Source organism: Gambusia affinis, linkage group LG17 (genome assembly GCF_019740435.1).
Source record: "Gambusia affinis linkage group LG17, SWU_Gaff_1.0, whole genome shotgun sequence".
Lineage (NCBI taxonomy): Eukaryota > Metazoa > Chordata > Actinopteri > Cyprinodontiformes > Poeciliidae > Gambusia > Gambusia affinis.
Window position 1 is genome coordinate 5,736,656 of NC_057884.1, and position 21,017 is coordinate 5,757,672.

Sequence of the window (21,017 nt, forward strand, 5' to 3'; positions counted from 1 at the left end):
AGGAAAGGGTAATTTTACTTAATTTAACGTCTTAAGGGAGAATGGTAGCTGGACCAGAGTATTTTTGTCACTCCATTCCCCTTCATGTTCCACCTGCTCTGTAAAACCCTTCACAGAGATTGCTCCAGGGTTGAAGCAGAGCTGCGGCTAAAACCAGTTCTGCTTTCCTGACACAAACCTCGCTTTTAAGAAAAGTCTATACATGTTAAATAGTGTTTAACTTGGAGTAATTCCAAAAGCTTTTTGGAACATAGAAATTATGCTAAGAAGGTGGACAGTGAGGCTTTTACTCAAAGAACAGTATGCGCACTGCCAAGCATGTTGGTGGTAGAGTCATTCTAAGACTGGTACGTGTGCACTGCTCAAAGTGGGTGGAATAATGAAGGTAGACTGCCTCCAAATTATTCAAGCTCAACGCTCGAAAATAAAAATGATCACCACACATCAAAACTGAGTTGGTGATGAATAAAGAGGGGTAATATTAGGATTGTAGAAAGGCCATTACCTCAACCCTATTAAATCGTTGGATTATTTATCCGTCATTAAATCAATTGTACCAATTCTCATTAGAAAAGTCTAGATGTCGAGCCAGAATTATATCCGAAGATTATTGATATATTTTAGGGTGAAGGTTTTTTATTAAAATATTTAATCTACAATACAGTATAAAGGAAGTGAATTATATGTGATTTGTATGAAACAGGTGATTGATTTTAAAGACAATGACTGACAACACGCCTCTACATCAGTTCTCTGTATTAAGACACGTCATATAGATTTTAATACAACTGTAAATATCATTATGATAGTTAACTGATGCAATATATTATGTGTTTTTAAATGCAAGAGCTGTTTTGTGTGAGTGTTCATCTTTACCTCAAGGCTGTAGACCTAAAGAAAACAGTGCTGCCATTACAGAGCATCTTGTATTTCTATAAGATATAAATTTCTGCCGCCAGATTTCTTGAAAAGGTCAGCAGAAATCACAAAGTTGGTCACCGTTTGTTCGTTTCAAACTTATTTTGTCATCCATATGTGTGTATGCAAAAAAAGTTAGTTTTTTGGGGGTTTTTTTACTTTGGCTTGGAAAAATTGCTTGGTTTGTGATATTTTTATCATTTGCCAGTTCCCCTTGAGAGGTGAGTCAACTATTTAAGTTTGGACTCTGGACAAAACCCAAGGCTTTGCTGTAGGTCAAATCTGTGTCTGTGTGTGAGTGGCTGAATAACTAAGTTAGTGACTTGCCATGATGGTACAAATGCTGTAGCCTCAGTTATAAACCTGTTCTTTTAGTAGATGCTACATATGAAAAGCAGGTAAAGTGAAATACAGAACTCCCAGCAGCGTGCAAGTAAAAAAAAAAAAAAACGTTTCTGTAAGGAAAAAATATTTTTAAAACTGATGAGTCAGAGGAGTCGGCAATCAAGGTGAAGTAAATATTCTGATACGTATTCTTCACAACTGCACTTTCCCTCACATACGCTGATAAAGCTTGATGGCTTGGAAAATTAACATTGCACAGGTGCATGCATTTGCATTTAAGTAATGCTGCAACATTCCCTCGTTACAGATATAAAACATGTGATGTGTCAGGACCAAAGACCTTTTTTGCACACGAAAAGAAATCTTGAACAGATGAGAATGAGCAAGAGATATAAATTAGTACGACTGCATGCTGTGTGGATGGGGATGCATACAAAGACAAATCAATGACACTAAAAACCACAATTAGACCACAAAGGATCTTTTTGCCATCACTTCACTCCCAAGATTACCCTTCTGGGAACAAATCGCATTAATATTTATACAGGCATACAAAAACAGAAATGCTCAGGAAAAAAATGTGACCACAGAAATAACGGGAGCATAAAAATTTTAAATAAGTTTTTCTTCCCTTAAATAATTAAACTTAAAACAAAACTTGGCAACAAGGATTCCTGTGCATTTCACTAGTGTGCCAAGGTAACGCCAACAAAACAGCCTTGGTAGAGGCATGCTGATGTCATGTCTGCTTTATGACATTCACTGCTTCATTATTATCAGTCAGTGAGAGAAAAAGTACAAAAATGTAACAAATGTTGCAGCTTTGGTCCCAAATTGAACAGAGTCTTTTAGACTATCATGTGTTAAAACACCCTAAATGCTTCCTTATTAGCAAAAGGGCATTGCAGGTATTGACAGCTGGGACAGCAGTGATTGATCCACTGAATGAATATACCCAAATTTAAAGTTGGCTTTACGCCTCTGCAATAAAAGAGGATATTATTCAAAAGGCTTTTTATCCATCCTCACTGGAGTGCCAATAAAAATAGTCGGGCCTGTAATTTATATCTGCCATTTTCTTTGATTAAACAAAGCTCTCTATTATCTACCTTCCTCTGTGTTGTAGAGATGTAAAGGCAAATAGAAAGGACTCTTCTAAATCTCTATCAATATAACGGATCAGCCCTTCTTATGAGTCATGGAGAGGAAAATTGGGCCTCATGAGTAGGTGGGTTAAAATGCTGCCACAGAGAGCCTGAAATTGGAAAGAAGGTGGAACAGCAAATATCCCTCAGCAGTCACTTATTAAAACGCAGCATCACAACCTAAGTTTGGACTTCTTACCGAGTTGAGCTCATTCATTAATTTTCAGATCGGAAATCCAAAGTCTAGGCTTGTTTGATGAGTTGGGCGACTTCCAGCTATAATCCCAATTAGCATAGTTGTTTTAAATGCAAAGAAGGTATTTGATAAGGAAAACAGAATACCTAAATGTTTACAAATAAATATCAAGTGGAACAGAAAAACCTCTACAAGTGATTTAGGTTTTGTGTTCACAAGTCATTTTGTTTAAAGTCCAAGTCAAGAGTTAAGTCTCTAATGACTAAAATAAACTTTCTTCTCTTATCAGATGGATGTCATTCAGTCTATTACACCAAATATAGCTGTAGTTTATGAAACCAAATCAAATCTGTTTTAACACAAATGGAAGCTGTTAAAAGTACGGTAAGTTGCTTTGACCTTTGTTTTTCTGAGTTCTCATTGACGAGTGTTTAAGTACACACTGGATGCCAACTTTACCATTTTTAGCAAGCCAATGTTTGCTGCTTCCTGTTTTTGCACAAGTTTTTCACCTTGCCTGTCAATTTCATAAACAATCTGAAAGTGGTGGGGAATTAAACGCTAAGGACTACTTCATACCCCCAAGTCCCAGCTCCGCTGTCCGTTCCCCCCTTTGTGGCGTAAATTCTGTCTTGTCTGTCTGCACAGTGCAGCACAGTAGGGCTATTCATGAATGTCTATGTGTTGCCCAGATCTTTGTGACATTTCTCACAGAGACAGCAATACACCAGTTCCAAGGGAACCGTAAACACCGTAGAGGAAAAAAAAACAACTACTATTTTCCCCCAGTTAGAGTATCTCTCTCCTAGAAACCAAAAAAAGAGTACAAAATTGCATTGGCTCCCTGGTAAGAAAAATCACTTCATTCTGTCTTTCTTTTTATTTCTACTGCATTATCAACCCTTGTTAGGCTTAAAAAGAAAACCGTGTCCCTGAATGAAATTCTATGGCTGAAAATAGCTCCGTTGGGCGAGTTGCTGTCGGAGCAGTCCAACCATTTCGCAATCACAGACATGGACAGGTACATTAGTTTAAATGGTGAAAGTTATGCTAACTGCAGCTGAAAAGTTCTTCAAGAAACATACTTCCTGTTGAGGAAAAAAAAAGTGACCTTTCAATTGTGCAGCGTTTGCCATGAGCTCTTGTTTAATCTCTAATGAAGAGCTGCCTGTGTTGGTGATGCCAGAACAACAGAAATTATGTTCTAATCGACTATAATTTAGACAGCTTAAAGACCAGACGGCAGGATTTTGAGTCGTACTTCTTGGCAATAGCAGTAGGCAAACAACTTAGAGCAAGGATCAAAACCAACAGAAAAAAAACTCTTTAGAGAAAAAAGGAAGAACTGTTTACAGCATAAATATAGCACTATATGTTTTAGTAATCAGATTACTTACTGCATAATGGGATGCGTTAGTGAAGATGCTCTTTTTTGATTAAAAATTAAAAGTCTGACATCAGTCATATGTAGTATAGATGTATAAAACTTAGCTAGTAAGAACAGCATGTTTATATCTTTTCAACACTAATGTTATTGATACCAGCGGTTGAGAGTTTGGCTTTAGAGTGACACCATAAACAGTTTCCTACAACCTTAAAATACTCCAGCTCACTTAAAGGGATCAAACATATTTCTCCAGTGTTTACGCATTCATTGTGATGCTACAAATACCTAATAGCATGACATTCTCATTACATAAGGCAAGTTATAAAACCCATACAATTTAGAGCTTCACAATATCAAACTACAACCTTCTAAGTAATTGAAATATTAAATTTTTAGCATCCTGCTTGCATGCGTTATTAGCTTGACGGTAATATTTGAAGTGCTGTGAGTTGACTCTCATCACAAATAAACTTTAAGCAGTTTGACAGTCTTTATTTGCCGTTGATGCACACTGTATATATTTTTTGTGGCTGAGATGGTAAAGCTATTTTTAAAAGTTGGTCTGGAAACTATAATGACAAATCAGAGTTAAAAGCAAGGAAAATATTGGTTAACTACAATAGTCATAATATTCAGCAGTAGTATCACAATTACATGTTTTTCTAACATAGTGCAACTTGTTAGCAGAACTATGAATTCCAAACGAGTTAAATTTTAAGTTTAAATTATAGACCATCAACTCTCCTGTGGAGTAGGTGGGTACTGTGACGTGTAATTAAACTGCAAGAAGTAACGATCCAATTATGTGTACTTAGCACAATTATTCTCCTTTTTATACGTAACATAATAAATACATTTAAAAAACCATAACAGTAATTTTGCAAACTTAAAGAGGCTGAATTCACAGCAATGATTGTAAGAAAACACCAGCAGATTCAAGAAGCTTCATCATGGATAGAGAGAAAAAAAAAAAAAAAATCCCCCTGACTTCTAATAAATGTGTCAGGTATGCATACATGTTTGCCTTGTGAAAAAAAAAGCTTGTATTATTTCAGATTTTTTTGGATTTCAGAAAACATTAATATAGAAAACAAGGTGTAAAACATGTAATATTGTATATAGGATGACAATTAGCAATGATGTCTAGTTATTTAATGAAAATGGCAAAACAGACTCCACACCAATGGGGGAATCCCTGTGGGACGGGTAATAGCATCACCAGTTCTGTCGTGCCTTCGGGAATGTTCTCTATTAGCCTTGAAAACAAACTAAGTAGTTCTGTAGGTTATCATACACCTTGTAGGTCAGCAGAGAGAGCCGAGTGTCAGGGGTGCATTACTCCATTATCTGGTAGCTACACTGAAAAAAGCCTGCAGCAAGGACATTAAATGCAAACTTATATACTTGTACTGATATTGTATTCTTAGTGCTCAGAATAACAGGGGATTCTTAAACTTTTTTTTTCCCCAAAGGTCAAAATCAGAGTCAGGGTTGTCTCAGGAGCTCTATATGCGAAGTCCCCATGTGGACATTAGGAGAATTTGTGAACATTTGTCTCTGTTGTCCAGATTGTCCAAATGACCCAAATCACAAATTTAGTTATGACAATTTTTTTTCGTGTGATGCAAGATCTGATTGCTGCCATTGGTTGGTCAAAACCAGAAAACCAGGACCCGTCGGAGGTTAGAGTCCCACCATAATGTAATTAGTCCCCTCAAGAACCCGCTTCAGAAAATCAAACTGGAAGATTACCCCGTGGAGAAGAAAAATAAAAAAGGGATCTCTTTGTGCAACCTGCTTTGCATCGATTAGCTCACTCTATCTAATCAGTTTCTTTACATTTTCTAATCCCATTTCTTTCCATGTAAAGATTCCCATCAGATGGGGTGGTTTCTGAGTAAACCATACAAATCAGCATTAAAAAGAGGTTTACTGAGGAGATAAAGTCTGAAATAAATACAGGGTGAATGTGGACTGCCGATTGGAATTGGTTTTTATAATCACATTCTCTGGACTTGTTTGGATTACAGAAATACAGCATGAATTTGCAAGGGTAATGCGAGCAATACCTAGATATTAACAAATCTCTAGAAGCTTCACGGGGAATTAGAATAAAAGCATCGCTGCAGCTTCAACATGACAGTCAGCAGAAGGAAAGCTTTCAGTGCAAACACTCGTATACCCCTTTTCTAATCAAAGAGTTGGACGTACTTGATAAACAATGCATGCCAAAAATGTTGCAACAATATTCTGCTGCATAACAGCTTGTTTTTTTTTTTTGTGGTCTATATTCTAATTCATGGCATGCTCATTTCAAGCTGACATTTCAATTTCAGTTGCTCTTTCATTTCAGTGCTTTGCGTATGGGTCTTGTCAGCACATGTATGCGTAGGCTGAAGACCATGACAGGTGAACAATCCCCCCCTCAAAAAATAAAAAAAAGAATCATCGGAATGAAATACTGTAGATATGCAACAGTGTGATGTGCAGTTTCTCACACAAATAATAGATCTGTCTGTTGACACCAAGAACTGATTCTTTTGCAAAAGTAAGCGATACTGAGGGGGAAAAAAAAAACTCTCTCTTTTAGCTTGGCCAGGTTAGCATAATGCACTGTTTCTCAATTCCGGTCCTCGGGGGGGGCCCCCCGCCCTGCATGTTTTAGGTGTTTCCTTCTGCCACACACTTGGATTGAATCTTTGGGTGATTAACAGGCTTCTGCAGTACTTGGTGGCTGCAGAAGATGTCATGCAATCATTTGAATCAGCTGTTCTGGTGTAGAGGCACATCTAAAACATGCAGAGCAGGGGGGCCCCGAGGACTGGAATTGAGAAGCACTGGCATAATGCAATTGACACTTGAGAATTTACGACCATGGCTGAATTTCAAATGCAGCGTTTTTCTGATCAGGAAGCCCAAGTTACAGCATCATATCAAACTCTGAACTCAAAATAGGCTGTGTGTTTGGAACAACTGTCATGACATTACTGTGGAAAACTGCATATCCAACAAAAACGTTCCCGGTACATCAATAATCTGGCCTCAAATTGTGCTGATTTTCTAAGAAACAGACTGAAAAATGTTAACCAACAAAACAAAGCTGGCTGTTTAATTTGTTTGGATGTGGGGAAAAAAGCAGAGCTGCAAAGTTCAACAGGAGTTCAATAATGTTGCAATATCAGAATGACAATATTTCTTGTTAAAGTGAAGTGTGTCTGGTAATACATGGTGTAATGTAAACATGTCACCTTCTGGTGAAGACATATGGTCCCCAAGAATTAATGGGTGCGATAAGCTTTTCACCCCATCATATCTGTGTTTGAGACTCTTCTGCTTATTTTAGAAAGGAACCAGTTGTCCTTTTTTCTCAACAGGCTGGCTAACCACATGCAAAGCTTTTTCAAAAATTGGAAAAAATTTTCGGCCACTGCTAATTGTTTGTGTGACAGTTTTCTGGTACTTGGTAGAAAACAGAAACTGTGACAGTCTGGTAAATAAACAAGATACGGGGGAATTTTGAGAATACAACAACTAGCTAACCATTAGTTCCAAAAAGTATTTGTTTCAATTTTTCTTTTTAACTGGTTTTTATTTGTGTTTAATTACATCTACTTTCCTGGGGGGATTTTTATGTATAGTTTGTCCATGTAAAACTAACATTTCTACTTGTATAATAGATCTTAAGATGCATAAAATGTGAAGCCCTGCAAAATGTTATTTTTATTTCAACTGTGGCTGAATCAAGATAGAATGAGGCTGAAATAGGCAAAGCTATTTATTGATTGCCCTGTCTGCGGGTTGAAACAAAAGTACTCTTTAAATGAATGTATCGATGAGCCGGATAGATGTTATCTGTCTTAATGACAAAGGGGAGTCCTTGGCTGAAGGGGAACCTCATCAAAGCTACACATGCATAACCTTGCTTCAGAAAGAAAGAGGAAAACATTCAACCCCAAGAGTAGATAAGCTTTTAAATTAACCCAAACAAAGTTCATACAGAATGAAAAGAAAAGATTAAACTAAGTCAAGAGGTAATTTGAATGCATCTTTTTCTTTTGAAACGCTTAATTCTTTATTGGTTAAATGTCGCTTAATATAAACGAGTGAGACATATAAAACTGACGTCGTCATAGGCTTATAACACTGGCACCAAAGATAGGCAGCAGAGAAATGCCAAAAACAAAAATACAAATCATCAGTTTATCATTACATTAATGAGAAAAGGCTGAGATTTTTAAGTTACATCGGTAGACACATCCCCTTTCAACTCTATTTTACACAATGTCATTCAATCCTAATTGAGCTGCCCTCACTAGATGAGTAAAAGGAGCAGCTAAGAAATGCCATGGTGATTGTTAAAAGAGACACTATTTGCTGATCGTAGCCAAAAGGGTCTAAGATGTGATGCAGAGCACCTTTAAAAAGGGACAATACACCAGATATGCTGGAAGTTGTGCAGCCTAAGCTTTACCCTTTTATTAGGCTCACTTGCTCTTTGCTGCTGAATAAAAACACAAAACAATGTAAGAGAGGTAAACAGCTGAAAAGGAAGACATTGTGAATCAAACTAAACATAGATGTGCCTTTTGTCCCCTAAAGATTACTCTCACTGTTCAATAAGAAGAATGTTGGTTTTTTTCTTGGCAAACCCACTGAAATTTCTTTAATGAAAATGAGGGGAGCTGCAAGGATTCAAACATCATCTTCATTCTGCTCAGTCAGGTGCAGAGAAAATACTAAGACCACCCCCGAGCTTTTATTTTTTTAAGTTTTGTTTTTATTTTTCAAATAACATCTTAGCATCTCAAAATACCACTGATCGCCATGCCAATAAGATTTAGATGGTAGTTTTGAGAGGCAATCAATGCCTTGGGGATGTTAGTCAAGCGTTTTGTGTTGAGGTTCTTCGTTTTTTCTCGTGTTCTGTCTCTTAAATCCGGGTAACTCTTTTACTGCATTATTGTGTTGTAGTTCCTTTCGGGTCTTAGTTTAGATCACTTTGTTAGTTATCCTCCTCCCTCAGTATACCTGGTCTCCTTCTGCCACAGCTGTACCACATCTTCATCTGGTTCCTTTGTCATTTTTCCTCCTCTATTCAACCTCCTGCTTTTTGTTTTGTTCCATACTCAGACCCGTTCCATGCCCTGTGCCTTTCATAGCAGCTCTGTAAGACTATATCTTCCATTACTAGAAACTCATCACTTCACCTTTCTGCCTCTGGTTCTGCCTGCTTTTATGTTCAACCAGAAACCAAACATGTCACAATTACTAGAAATGCTTTGGAAGTGAAAGAAACATGAATACAAAATTTTATGCAACATTGTATTTCCAGTATATTCTAGCATTGCCTTTTTAAGCCCTGTTGTGAGAAACTGTTTCCAACACAAGAGGGACAGGAAGATATGTAAATAGAAGTCCTTTGATTAAAATTCTAATTTATTAAAATATCAACATGACCACAGATGCCGAAAAAAAACAAAAAAAACAACACGTACACACACACAAGGAACAGCAGCAGTGATGCAGTCATATCAACAATGTCCTAATTTACACATGACATGTGGTAACATTCCTGGGAGGGTTTAAGTCTCACAGTCACACTGTAGCATGGCGAGTGTGTCGTCTGCATTTGGCTAAGCTGCTGTTTCACAGCATGCGAGTCTTCACACCACCGATCTTTCTACTACTGTGCCGCTACAGTCAATCTACTGACAGCACATTCACTTTGAATGCTACTTATTTGGATTATATATGATAATTTTTATGTAATAGGGAGTCAATTACGTTTAAAAAGTAAATACTGTAGAACTGACGAGAATATGAGACGATTCCTATGTAATTCCCAACATGTGGTGATTCAATAATCGGGTGGGTGGCTTCTATAGTACATTCAAGTACAACTTATTGATTGGATTGTCTTTATTGTATTAAAACGACTTGATAGTAAAGACAACAAATATTTTAATCCACAGTCTTATTCAAAAATTCCTGAGCAATAACGTTAAACATTTCTAGCGGTTTTGATTGTTGTATAATCCATCTCACCATCGATCATCTATAACAGTTTATCTTTAAAAGTGCCTATAAACCATACAGTTTCTTTTATGCTTCATAACATAAAACCGTAAGCATCGTTTCTTTGTTGATGCTGACACTTTAAAAATTTGTCTGTTTCTGTTTTAGTTCTTCTTTTATGTACCGTAGATGTTTGATGAGTGGACCTGCTGCAAATAAATTTCCCACTGGGGACAATAAAGTTACAATTATTGTAACTTTACCAGATTATTTATTTACAAAATCTACATTCAGTTCTACACCGGCCACCTTTTGAAATAATGCAACATATTGGCCAACTTACTTTTTTGTTATTACAATATTTGTTACATTTCTATTTCTAATTGATTTTGTTTGCAATTTATCTTCAATAGTGGGAGTATTAGCAGCTGGTCATGCTCTCCTGGTTTTTAGTTTCCTTTTTTCCCCCCCAACTTGTATAAAATAGTCTATTTTAAAATAATAATGCATTTACATATTTTCACATTTCCACCACGATCTTTGGCGTACTTAATTTGGAATTTATGTGAAACACTGACTTGAAGTAGCACATTATTGTATTGTTTTTCAGAAAGAAAACCTGACTCTAATTACTGTGACACCTCTAAATAAAATCTAGTGCACCCAGTTGCTTTCATTAGTCACTTAATTTTGAACACTGCATATATTCTCCTTGCTCTGCTGTATCCTTTAGGCACACGTTGGTTTACGCACTTCTTTAGAACAGTGTTTCTGAACACTCACTCTGCTGAAAGAAGATTGAAAGACTCTGAAGAGAAAGCATCAAGGACCTACCTAACTGTGCTCTGTGCTTCAATTTATGAATGATAGAGCCTTGTTGGTTTTACAACATACTGCCACGCATGACTTCAGAGAGTTATTATGCAGGTTTCATATGCCAAGAGGGACTCTTAAACCTCATCTTGTATTTCTGACACCTACGAAAGAACCAAACAGAATTTGAGAACATATAGTGCCGAAAGAAATACAGCCTGAGCCTCTTTCTTATTCTGCAACTTGAGTCACTGAATGTTTTTGGATTTTTATTTTTTTTTTTAGAAAGAGTGAGAGCTGAAATAAATTTTAAAAGAAAAATAGAATATATGAACACATTTTTGTAATTTAAACATGGGGGGGACAAAAGCAAGAATTTTTTTTACCAGATGTTACTTGCGCACATTTTTGTAATTTATTTTTTGGGTATGTTCCCTATATTAACTGAAACATATTTTTCTGAAGTACGTTAGTATAAACAACATTTTCTCCATATTCCATAAATTAGTGATGTTCACATTACATTGACCTTTCTTTTTATTTGTTTCAAGATATTTTCTGTGTTTTCTTTCTTTTTTTTTTTTTACCCTGCACCTAAAGAAAACCAAATCCTTTAGAATCCAAATGAGAAACATTCAATGCATCAGCATTAATGTTGGTATCGGTCATTGTTACCCATATTTAGGACATCAATATTGATCCGATAAATAAAACTGGGTCAATATTAACAACTGATATGCATTTCCATCTTGTAAATGTTTGTGCATTTAATTAGTCATGTGACAATCATGCAGCGTGGAATTGTGGGATGTTTGACTGACGCAGAGAACCAATCTCATCTATGAGCTCATTGTTATGGTGTCAGAAGGGTAGAGAAACATATATAAAGTTGTAGAATCGGTGCATATTGTGCATCAACCATTGTAGAAATATCATCAGATATCAATATCAGTCCAAATGTTATATCATTGCATCTCATTAAAAATGTTTGACAAAGACTTTTAAACATAACCAGCATATCGGAGGTAACCAACGGTTACATAATTAAAACAAAGAGTGTCTGGTTGCACCTGTTGCTTCTTGGAAAAGCTTGAAGTTGTAACAGAGAAGCAAAACATCTCACATCTCTCCAATACTAATTTCTGATTTTCTTTGTGCTCTGACATGATTGCTATGTTTTGTTGTTTTTTTTTAGTTACGAGGACTATAACACATAAAAGAGGAAAAATGTGCAGCAGATACTTTGATGTAAGAAGAAATTTTAGCTCCAGAATATTATCAGCTATCCATCAAAACATATGCTACCAAGCTATTTAATTTTTATTAATCTCAACAAAATAAGCTTCCAAGTAAGACGTGTTTATAGACCGAACAAGGGTAGTTTTTATGGACTTAAAAGAAAAGAAAAAAAAAATCCTGATATCTGGACGAGTGATTGGCAGATCTGTTTAAGTCACTTATAGAAAACTCCACACTGGAGTAGTGCATTTAGTCAAATAATTTTAATGACAACTCAAAGATTCATTTAAATTGTCATGTCATAAAATTATTAAAAACACACTCAAGATGCCCCCGCCCAAAATTATTTTACAAGAGATTAGAATAAATGTCATGACTGAATTAAACCACCCAAAGCATGTCTTTTCTGATGGGTCACAAGAGTCCAATACTTGTTAGAGACAGAATCCTTATGAGAATTAATTTTTTTACAACTAAAAGGAAAAAACTGAAAATGTATGTATGCGTATTGAAAGTAAAATTAATAGCTTTATGCCAAAAATTGGCTTTAATGGTGAAGGAATATGGTACATCGGATCTAAATCGAAGGTTAATTTTAACAATAAGATTCGTTTATGGTCATTGTTACTACTGTGTGCCAAAAATACTCCCTCTCTTTAGGATCAAAGTCATTAATTATGCATTTGCTTTTGATTACTCTTGAAATTAATTCATCAGGAAGAGCAGTGACAGGCCCTCGCTGTTACTGACAAAATGCTGTGGCAGTTACTGATAACATGAGCTGCTTAAGGATTCTGCACTGTAACCTTCCTATTCGTCTTTCGATCTCCCTGTGGTTTTATTCCTCCGCTCCACACCGAGCTCTCCTTTCTTCTTCAGTCAGGTGAGTTGAGAAATGATGCACAACCCAAGCATTTGTCAGAGCTGCAATCCACTGAAACTAAATTACATTGAAAGAAATCGCGAGAGAAGAGTGGGCAACGAGAAAGGATGAAGGGCTGGGGCATTTATGAAATAAATGCACTTTAGAGGGAACAAGAGTGCAACATATTGGCACAAACTGGAAGTTCAGAAAGAAAGAAAGACAGGAAAAAGAAAGATAGATGTGTGGGCAGCAATTAGCACAGAGGTAAACAGTGTATGGTTTGAATCTAACATTTGTGGCAATGCCCTTGAGTTGGCCAGTGAGGCATTGAAGAGTGCTTTTGGGATGGGCAGTTATCTCCAAGGCTTTCCTTTCAACGGTATAAAAAACATAACAGCAATGCAGGGTCTTGCTGAAGAGAAAGCCTCAAGGCTGAGGACAAGAGGCTGCAAGGCAAATCTGCAAGAGGTAACACAAATGGCTCCACTTGACACCCTGTCATTGTCTCCACGCCTTGACATGCATGGAACATTAAAAACTAGCACTGTGTAGAACGATGCATGCATGAAAACACACAGCACGTGTAACTGATGGGGAATAGTTAGAATATGATCCATAGACAAGTGTGTAACTATGTGTATGTTTTTGTTGATGCAGTCCAGAGTGTCGTTTTTGGAAAACCATATAAGAGTCCATAGAGATGTATTTGTTCTCTTTTTCAAAAGCAAGTAATATTACGTTAGCATTAATTCACTGCAAGTATGGGGTAATTTTATAAATATTTTTAAATCAGAATTTGGGCCATACTATGTCAGGCTAATTTAAGGTTCTAAACCTGAAAAAGACAAGATAAACAGAAATTTGGTAGTCCAACAATCTTTACATAAACACAACAGAATTTAGCCATTGAAATGTTTATGACTGAAAGCAGGAAATATTTTTAAGGAGAAAACAAATGGTCACTAGACTGATTCCTTCTTCCTTATAGGGCTAAAGCATTGATTAAATCCTCAAGACTCAACAAAATAGCCATACAGGTATGCCATAACATTTCACTGCTCTATTTTCATATCTTACAGAATACATTTTCTTGTACTTTAAAGCTTCCCAGTGTAAGGTTACAAAATGCTTTGCTTTAAAGTCCATTTTCCTTAAGCAGTACCCCCTACCGTCTTTGGCTCTGGGTGAGCCTGGTTTCCTTTGAATGTCGAGAGGAAATGATGGGAGAGGGGCTTGATGGGTTTGAATAAAGTAATGGACTCCCTTTGAATAATGCAGTAGTGAAGTGGGCAGCATGACCACCATAACACAACTGTGGATGCCTTCCTAAATGTGCCACTGAGTTCATATCGTGTGAAACGTCAGTGAAATCAAACTCGAAGCTTGAGCAAGATTCCGGAAGTCATTTTTGAGATAAATAAAACATGTCAGAGATGACTCTATTGCCCTTTATTCTCCATTCTCTATCTCTCTTATTGCCCATCTCTATAATCTTTTTTTGTCTTTTTTTAAACCATGCCAGACCATGAGGCATTTCTACCAGCAGGTTGTCTGGATTGCATGTTCTCCCATGTGAATCCTCAACAAAGAGCTTGCTGAACCGTTTTGATCAAACAGTAAAATGAAATTTGCTGTATTGTGCCTGGGCTTTGGAGCACTGCTGTATTGTTGTGACGTAAAATTTGCAATGAAAGACATTTTAGCTACAAAGGGCTGAAAGTGGTGTTTATTCAGCTGAATGCGATTTAAGGTAAATTTGGCATCTGTAAGGAAGAACACCAAGGTGCTGCTGCTCCTCCAGCTGCTTTATACGTTTAGAGATGCTGGTGTCTTGCTTTGGGCAAACAAGCTACCCATTTCAGACCGAGGTGTTACTTTCATTTTGAAACTAAGCTTATCAGTACCTAAATAACATTTTAACAACATACGAACCTACATTTTCTAAAGCAATCTACAGCTTCACAACATGATACGTAAGCATTTGGATCTCAGCCACAAAAAAAATATACCGGCGGAAAGCATAAAAGGCAGATAGGGGGCATAATACAAGAGCAAATAACACGTTAAAAAATCCATTAAATTGCATTGTGGAATGTAAACCCAAATACCATCCAAACAAGTGTTGAAAAGAGTAAATACCTGATATCCGAGAGCAAGTGAATGTAGTGTGTAATGATGTGTCAGCTACATAGTGCTCCCTTTCCCTCAAGTGTTTGGCTGGTGGTGGGGAACAGGTGACGAGGACCGAGGGAAGGAGAGTCCCGTTTAATGACCAGATCATGCGTTTTAAACAGTGCTGGACAACTGGAGTTAATGTATACTAAGAACTGGGTTTAGTAAGTAAACTTCACAGATGTTTGTTTCCCCAAAGAGTCATCATTTAAAGCCTAAAGCTAAACAATATCAACGATGGGGCAATCCAACAACAGAAAAAAAAACCCAAAAAACAGCAGAACATGTCAGTGTTGTTATGCTATACTTTTAGCTTTTGGTTCATATTAAAGCCTTCAGGCTGGGAGGTGAGGCATTGAGAATAATAAACTACATGTAGAGAATCTAAAAATTTACATTTTCCACTAAACTGCAGTAACCATAAAGAGAGATGCAGAGAGAGGTAGCACACCTGCAGCATAATTAGAACTACGTGACTGTAAAGTATAGACGTATTTATCCCCCATCCCTAACATAGCTGCAAGATTTAGAAAGGTATGATATGCAAAATTTCTGGTTTTCCTCTCAGACATTTTTGAATGTTACTGAATCTGGATCTGTGTGGCTGGATGAGTCACAGCATAAAAGTAAAGCCACGAAATTCCACTTTTTACTAAACTGAGATCTAAAGTCATGTGCATTATTACACACATTGCGTTTACATATTCAACCAGTAACCAAAGTTGGGCTCAAAAAACTCTGCCTACCAAGTCAAATATGTATAATCCAAATAAATATATACAATTTCACTGCTTATGAGAATACTAAAACATACGACAGCTCATACTGTACATGAAAGTCATCATCCAAGCTGTGCAACTCTCTTGACTTTGCCACTTCTACTTCTTTGCTATTCAATTTTAACTTACTAACTTTCCCCCCCAACATTTTGAAACATGATGAAATCTTTACATGACAAATAAAGCCTGCATCAGGAAACAACAGCCTCTGGGAGCCTTTATGAGATTCTAAAACCAATAGAAAGGTATGCAATTACATTAGTCCGCAAATGTATGTGCAGTCACTCTATTTCAGCTCAGCGTGAGCATTGCATCCAACTTGTTCCGTTATTTACAGTGGGATTATTTCCTCGCCCCCGCTTCCTCTTACTGTGTTTGGGTATCTGATAGTGCTGAGCGGAGCAGCAGGGAAGACAGGTTAGGTGACAACAACAACACTTATAGGCTGAGAAAAATGTGTCTGGTGAATGAAAGTGCAAAAAAGGTTTCCCGACAAGTGCTAATCCTCCTAGCACCCAAAACGGATAAAAACGAAGGGTCTGAAAGCCTGCCAAAATGTCTGCGTGTGGCTACAGCGTTGGAGATACTAAAACGGCTGCTTCCAGTGTCACAAGAACGTGTCGTTGCCAGAACACCAGTAGCTCACACCCTCAAACCGTTAATGCTCCAGTTCCAACACAAGAGAAACTAGCTGTCAACTTAGAGAAAATGCTGAGTTATATTTTGTCACAAACACATCATGAGCATCATACTGAGAGTCGGTGCTAAATATATCTTGGTTCTACACATATATATATATATATATATACATATATGCATGCAAGTACAACTAGCGTGATAGTCACTTTGGAGATAAATAAACACTTAGATCTTTAATTCTCTAGAGAAAAACAAGTGTTTTATTCCTAATATGCATATTTTTGTTAGAGAACTGAACATTGCAGTATGACTGATGAAAAGTAAATGTATCACTTTTTTAACAAGGCTTATGGGAAGAAGTAACATGAAAATCCATTTAAAAAACAAAACAAAATAGAGAGTAATTGGAACATCGCTGTTCTTTCAGAAAATAGAAATATATCCTTAAGAAAATCACGTTACCCAACGTGAAAACTGAAGGGAACTCAAAATATATTTTGGTAATTTTTTTTTTTTTAATTCAGCCATAACTTAGAAATGCTTTGAAATTCTTCTATTTCTTTGCCCTTAGAGTTGATTTTCCTTTATGCATCCTTTCATGTTTGCATAATGTACTTGACTGCTGACATTTATATTATTGAAAAACATAAATATTTATCATAAACCGCCTGAGTAAGAGCCATCGCCAGCCAGCAAAAAGGACCTATGCAGCTTATATAAACTGCCTCCTCAAACACAGAGGCACACTTTCATGCAGTTGTAGCATTGTTTCCCTGCCAAGCCCTGGTCGCTCTTTCTGAACATCACAGCAACATTTCACAAATGTAATATGGCCACAGTGGAGATGCTACAAAATGCAATTGCAAGACTGTTTTTATTTGTATTTTTTTTAAAGGTCGTCTCCAGGACCTTCCATATATCAACAACAAAAGCAGCCTGACCCTTGAATGAAATGCTGTACTTAAGATACTTATGCTTAATCTAATATGTATGCTATGCAAATTTTCAAGTCCAAGCTAATTTCAAAACTTGCAATGCAAAGAGATGAAAACCTTCAGGGCTACTTAACTAATTGACTTGCAAATGCTACTTTGTTACACTGGCATGCAAGTTAAATGGAAGTCAATGGGTCAGCATGGATTCACCCAGAGAAAAAGACTTTATGATCAACTACTCCGCAGCCAAGATTTGCAAGGTGCACATAACATCTAATTATTATGTATTCATTTCTGGACAATTTTGCCACAAAGCAATTATTTTCCTGTATCACCAAGCCTACAGGAGAACAATGCATCATGTGTGGAAACGACTGCCCACGCTTTTGGATATATGTGAACCTGCTGAATATCACTATTTTTCCCCTCACTAAACTCTGAAGGACCCGTCATGTAAAAAATAATGTAAAAAAAAAAAGCGCACATACGCAGCTAAGCACTAGTGGACAAATCTTCACTCACTAATATGCGATTATATTTCGTGACCAGTTTTAACGCAGCATAAGAGGAGCAAAAATTATTCAACTTCATGCCTATACAGTCTAAAACATCAATTATATGTGATTAATCACGCCAAGCAGACGCCCACGTCACTGTTACGCACCATTAACAAAAACTTGCAGTCATTAAAATCCAGTCGCTAAACATATTGTACTTCTTATGAAGTGCACGCACGTGAGAAAAAGGGAAATTGCTTTCCCCCCACTTCACCCTCCAAGGTAACTACAGCCAACGCCAAACGAAACAACATATCCATTTATACACCTTAGAGTTTATTCTCGCAGACTTAGAGCTCATTAAAGTCTTGTTCTTACCTCGAGCTAACGTCGCCGGGACTTGCAAACCAAGGAGCACGAGGATGGAAAAACTCCAGCAGCATCCTCCGGAAAACTGTCCCATCACTGCTGTGCTTGTCTCCCTCCCCGTCGGGTCTGGGGCCACCTGCCGCGGGTCTCGAGCATTTGTCGTCCCCTCCACACACCACCTTCTTTTTTTTTCTTCTTTTACCCGTTTCGGTGTCCCGGCGGGCTGCTTGCTAGTGTGCACAGTCAGGTGCTGAGCTGTGGAGCTGTGAAGCTATGAACCTCACCTCGCGGAATCGCAGTGCGGTGACTGGGAAAGAGACGGGAAAGAAAGTGGTGCTGAGCTTTGAAGCTGCCGACACTCAGCTGAGCGAGAGCGGAATAATCACTGAGCGCGCGGCAGCCAGCAGCAGTAGTGGCTTTTAGGGGTTTTCGGAGGAGGAGAGAGAGGGAGAGAGAGGAGTCAGCAGCGAGAGAGAGAGAGAGAGGGTGGACCTGTTGAGAAATAAAATGTGTGGATAAACGCACGTGCGGTTGTTTGTTTGTTTGCCACGAGCAGATACAAGCAGTCAGATTGTTTTAATTGTTTGTTATTCACGTCTTGTTTTCAAGACAGCAGTGTGGTGGCGGATATCGGAGCGGGTGTCTTGGGGTTGGGGTGGGCTCTTACAAATGGCGTTTGAAATTGCGTTTTTACTAATTAATGACTATCTGCAGCCTTTGAGCATATGGCCTCTGATTGGTGTCCTTTTGCCAATTAAGCGTGCATTATCTCAGTTAAACGAGGCTATAGAGCAAGATAATATAATTCATCTTGCACTGTAATGATTAGAGCTTCAATTTCTCTTTTATATTAGAAATGATTTAATATTCTCTTCTTAAGCAGAACATTAAAGCCGGAACGGACCCGAGGTGGTATGAGGCTCTAAGCAGGATTTTATTTAAAGGGGTTGCTTCCGGCTAAGTTCATGACAATTACTGAGAGTTGGGGGACGAAGGACAAAGATTAATGTTTTATTTACAAGCAATCCAAGAAAAAGAAAAAATCTATGAGTGCCTTATAACAAAAGTGAAAATGTGACCGCAGCTCAGGCAGCATAAATTATTGAGTATTGAAATATGACAATTCATGCTGTATCTTGTGCGTATATGGGTACATTTGTAAAACCAGCCAGGGACCATAAACAGTGCCAAAATTTTCCTATGCTGCTCAGATTACATCTCAATTTTTTTTATTGTCTTTGGCAATCCCTACATCAATGGTACCCAGTTTCTACCACCTCCAAACGAAAGTGGACAACTTTTTGGCAGAAAAAAAAAGAATGCTGTTACTCGAAACATAATTAAAATTAACTCGCCAATCAGTTCTTTGTTTTGTTTTTTGTTTTTTACAGATACCAATTTTTGGTATTCAGATTTTATTCAGCTATTAAAACATAACCCAGTCACAAGGGACACATTGTACAACTGACAGGTAACTTTTATTTTTCTTTGTAGCATCCATTATGCCATGCCATCCTGAGCAGAAAGCCATATTAACAATTCCAGAAACATTTTCTTTCATCATTATATCTTTCTTTATGAAATTCTTTATATTTTGAAGACTGTAAACCAAGACACACAAACTATTTTAGGCTGTTATTTGTATCTGAAGAGGCATTAGCATTTAAATGGCGTTTTAATGCTGGTTAGCAGAGGATTAGCTCATTCTTGCCATTGGGTAGGTTTGCTTATTAAAGTTTTTTTTTTTTTTTTTTATGTGGATTTCTGAAGTAATTACAGCAGTCAGACTGTTGTGGGGCACAAATTAATGATTCTTATTGAAATGCTGGGGGAAAACACTACAGTGAAATTAAGATGCTTCATTCAAGCACCTCATGCACTCACTACACACACAGCTGAGCAATCTTATTGGCATCACTGCATTTTTTTGTGTGTGTGTTATGGCAAAAAGATAATTCAAAACTGTTTCTAAGATGGTACATTAAACCAGAAAAAACCAACAAAAACAAACGTGCCTTTTCATTAGTAACCGTAAATTGCTCAGAACGAGCTGCTGCTGTCATAAGAAATGTGATGATCCTTGAAAGAAGTTATCCTTCTTGACACAATCCGTCTGTTGATTACATACAGTATTTTATTAACTTATGTTTCTGAGATGTATATTTGAATGTAGGTCTGTTTCTTATGCAAATTGTGCCACTTTAACCTTGCTTATTGCAGTATTGATGGAAACCTCATTTGTTCATTTCCCCTGCTTGGAGATTGGGGTTCCGCTGTCAGGCGAGGTTAACTAGATAATAACCCAAAAGAGACCCATAGGCCGTGCATTAAGTATTTCTCATGGGCTGAAGGCTATCGAGCTAACTGTCAGACTATGAACAAAAGAAAGGCATTGGAAATGTTTTTGCAAAATAGCCTCTTGTATGTTTGAGTTACAGCTTGTGCTGCAATGTGACAAATTGAATCGTTGCTCTTCTTGCCAGAGTTATGAGTAACATTTGTAAATAATCAGTATGTATGACAAGACACACGTTACATATTGAAACACAATAATAATGCTAACAATATCCCCTTGCATCTCTAATGGATTTCACATTGTCCCATATTTGTGTTAAAGGCCTTGAAAATTAAAAAGCATCTCACTGTAGAAAACAATGATTTTGATGTTGCTAAGCAACAACTCATTTATTTATTTTTATTTTT

General features: G+C 37.2%; 1 protein-coding gene across 4 annotated transcripts in view; it reads right to left on the reverse strand.

Moving 5' to 3' along the window:
• Positions 1–20,754, reverse strand: part of LOC122847241 (netrin receptor UNC5D-like) — a 234,592-nt gene extending 213,838 nt beyond the window's left edge. Inside the window, exon 1 of one of the 4 annotated variants that reach the window (XM_044144747.1) lies at positions 18,324–20,754. In XM_044144747.1, the coding sequence (XP_044000682.1) occupies positions 18,324–18,408 (85 nt within the window). In that variant the 5' untranslated portion in view covers positions 18,409–20,754. The remainder of the gene's footprint in view (positions 1–18,323) is intronic. The other 3 variants (XM_044144745.1, XM_044144748.1, XM_044144746.1) reach the window with 3 other exon arrangements.
• Positions 20,755–21,017: the final 263 nt, after the last annotated feature.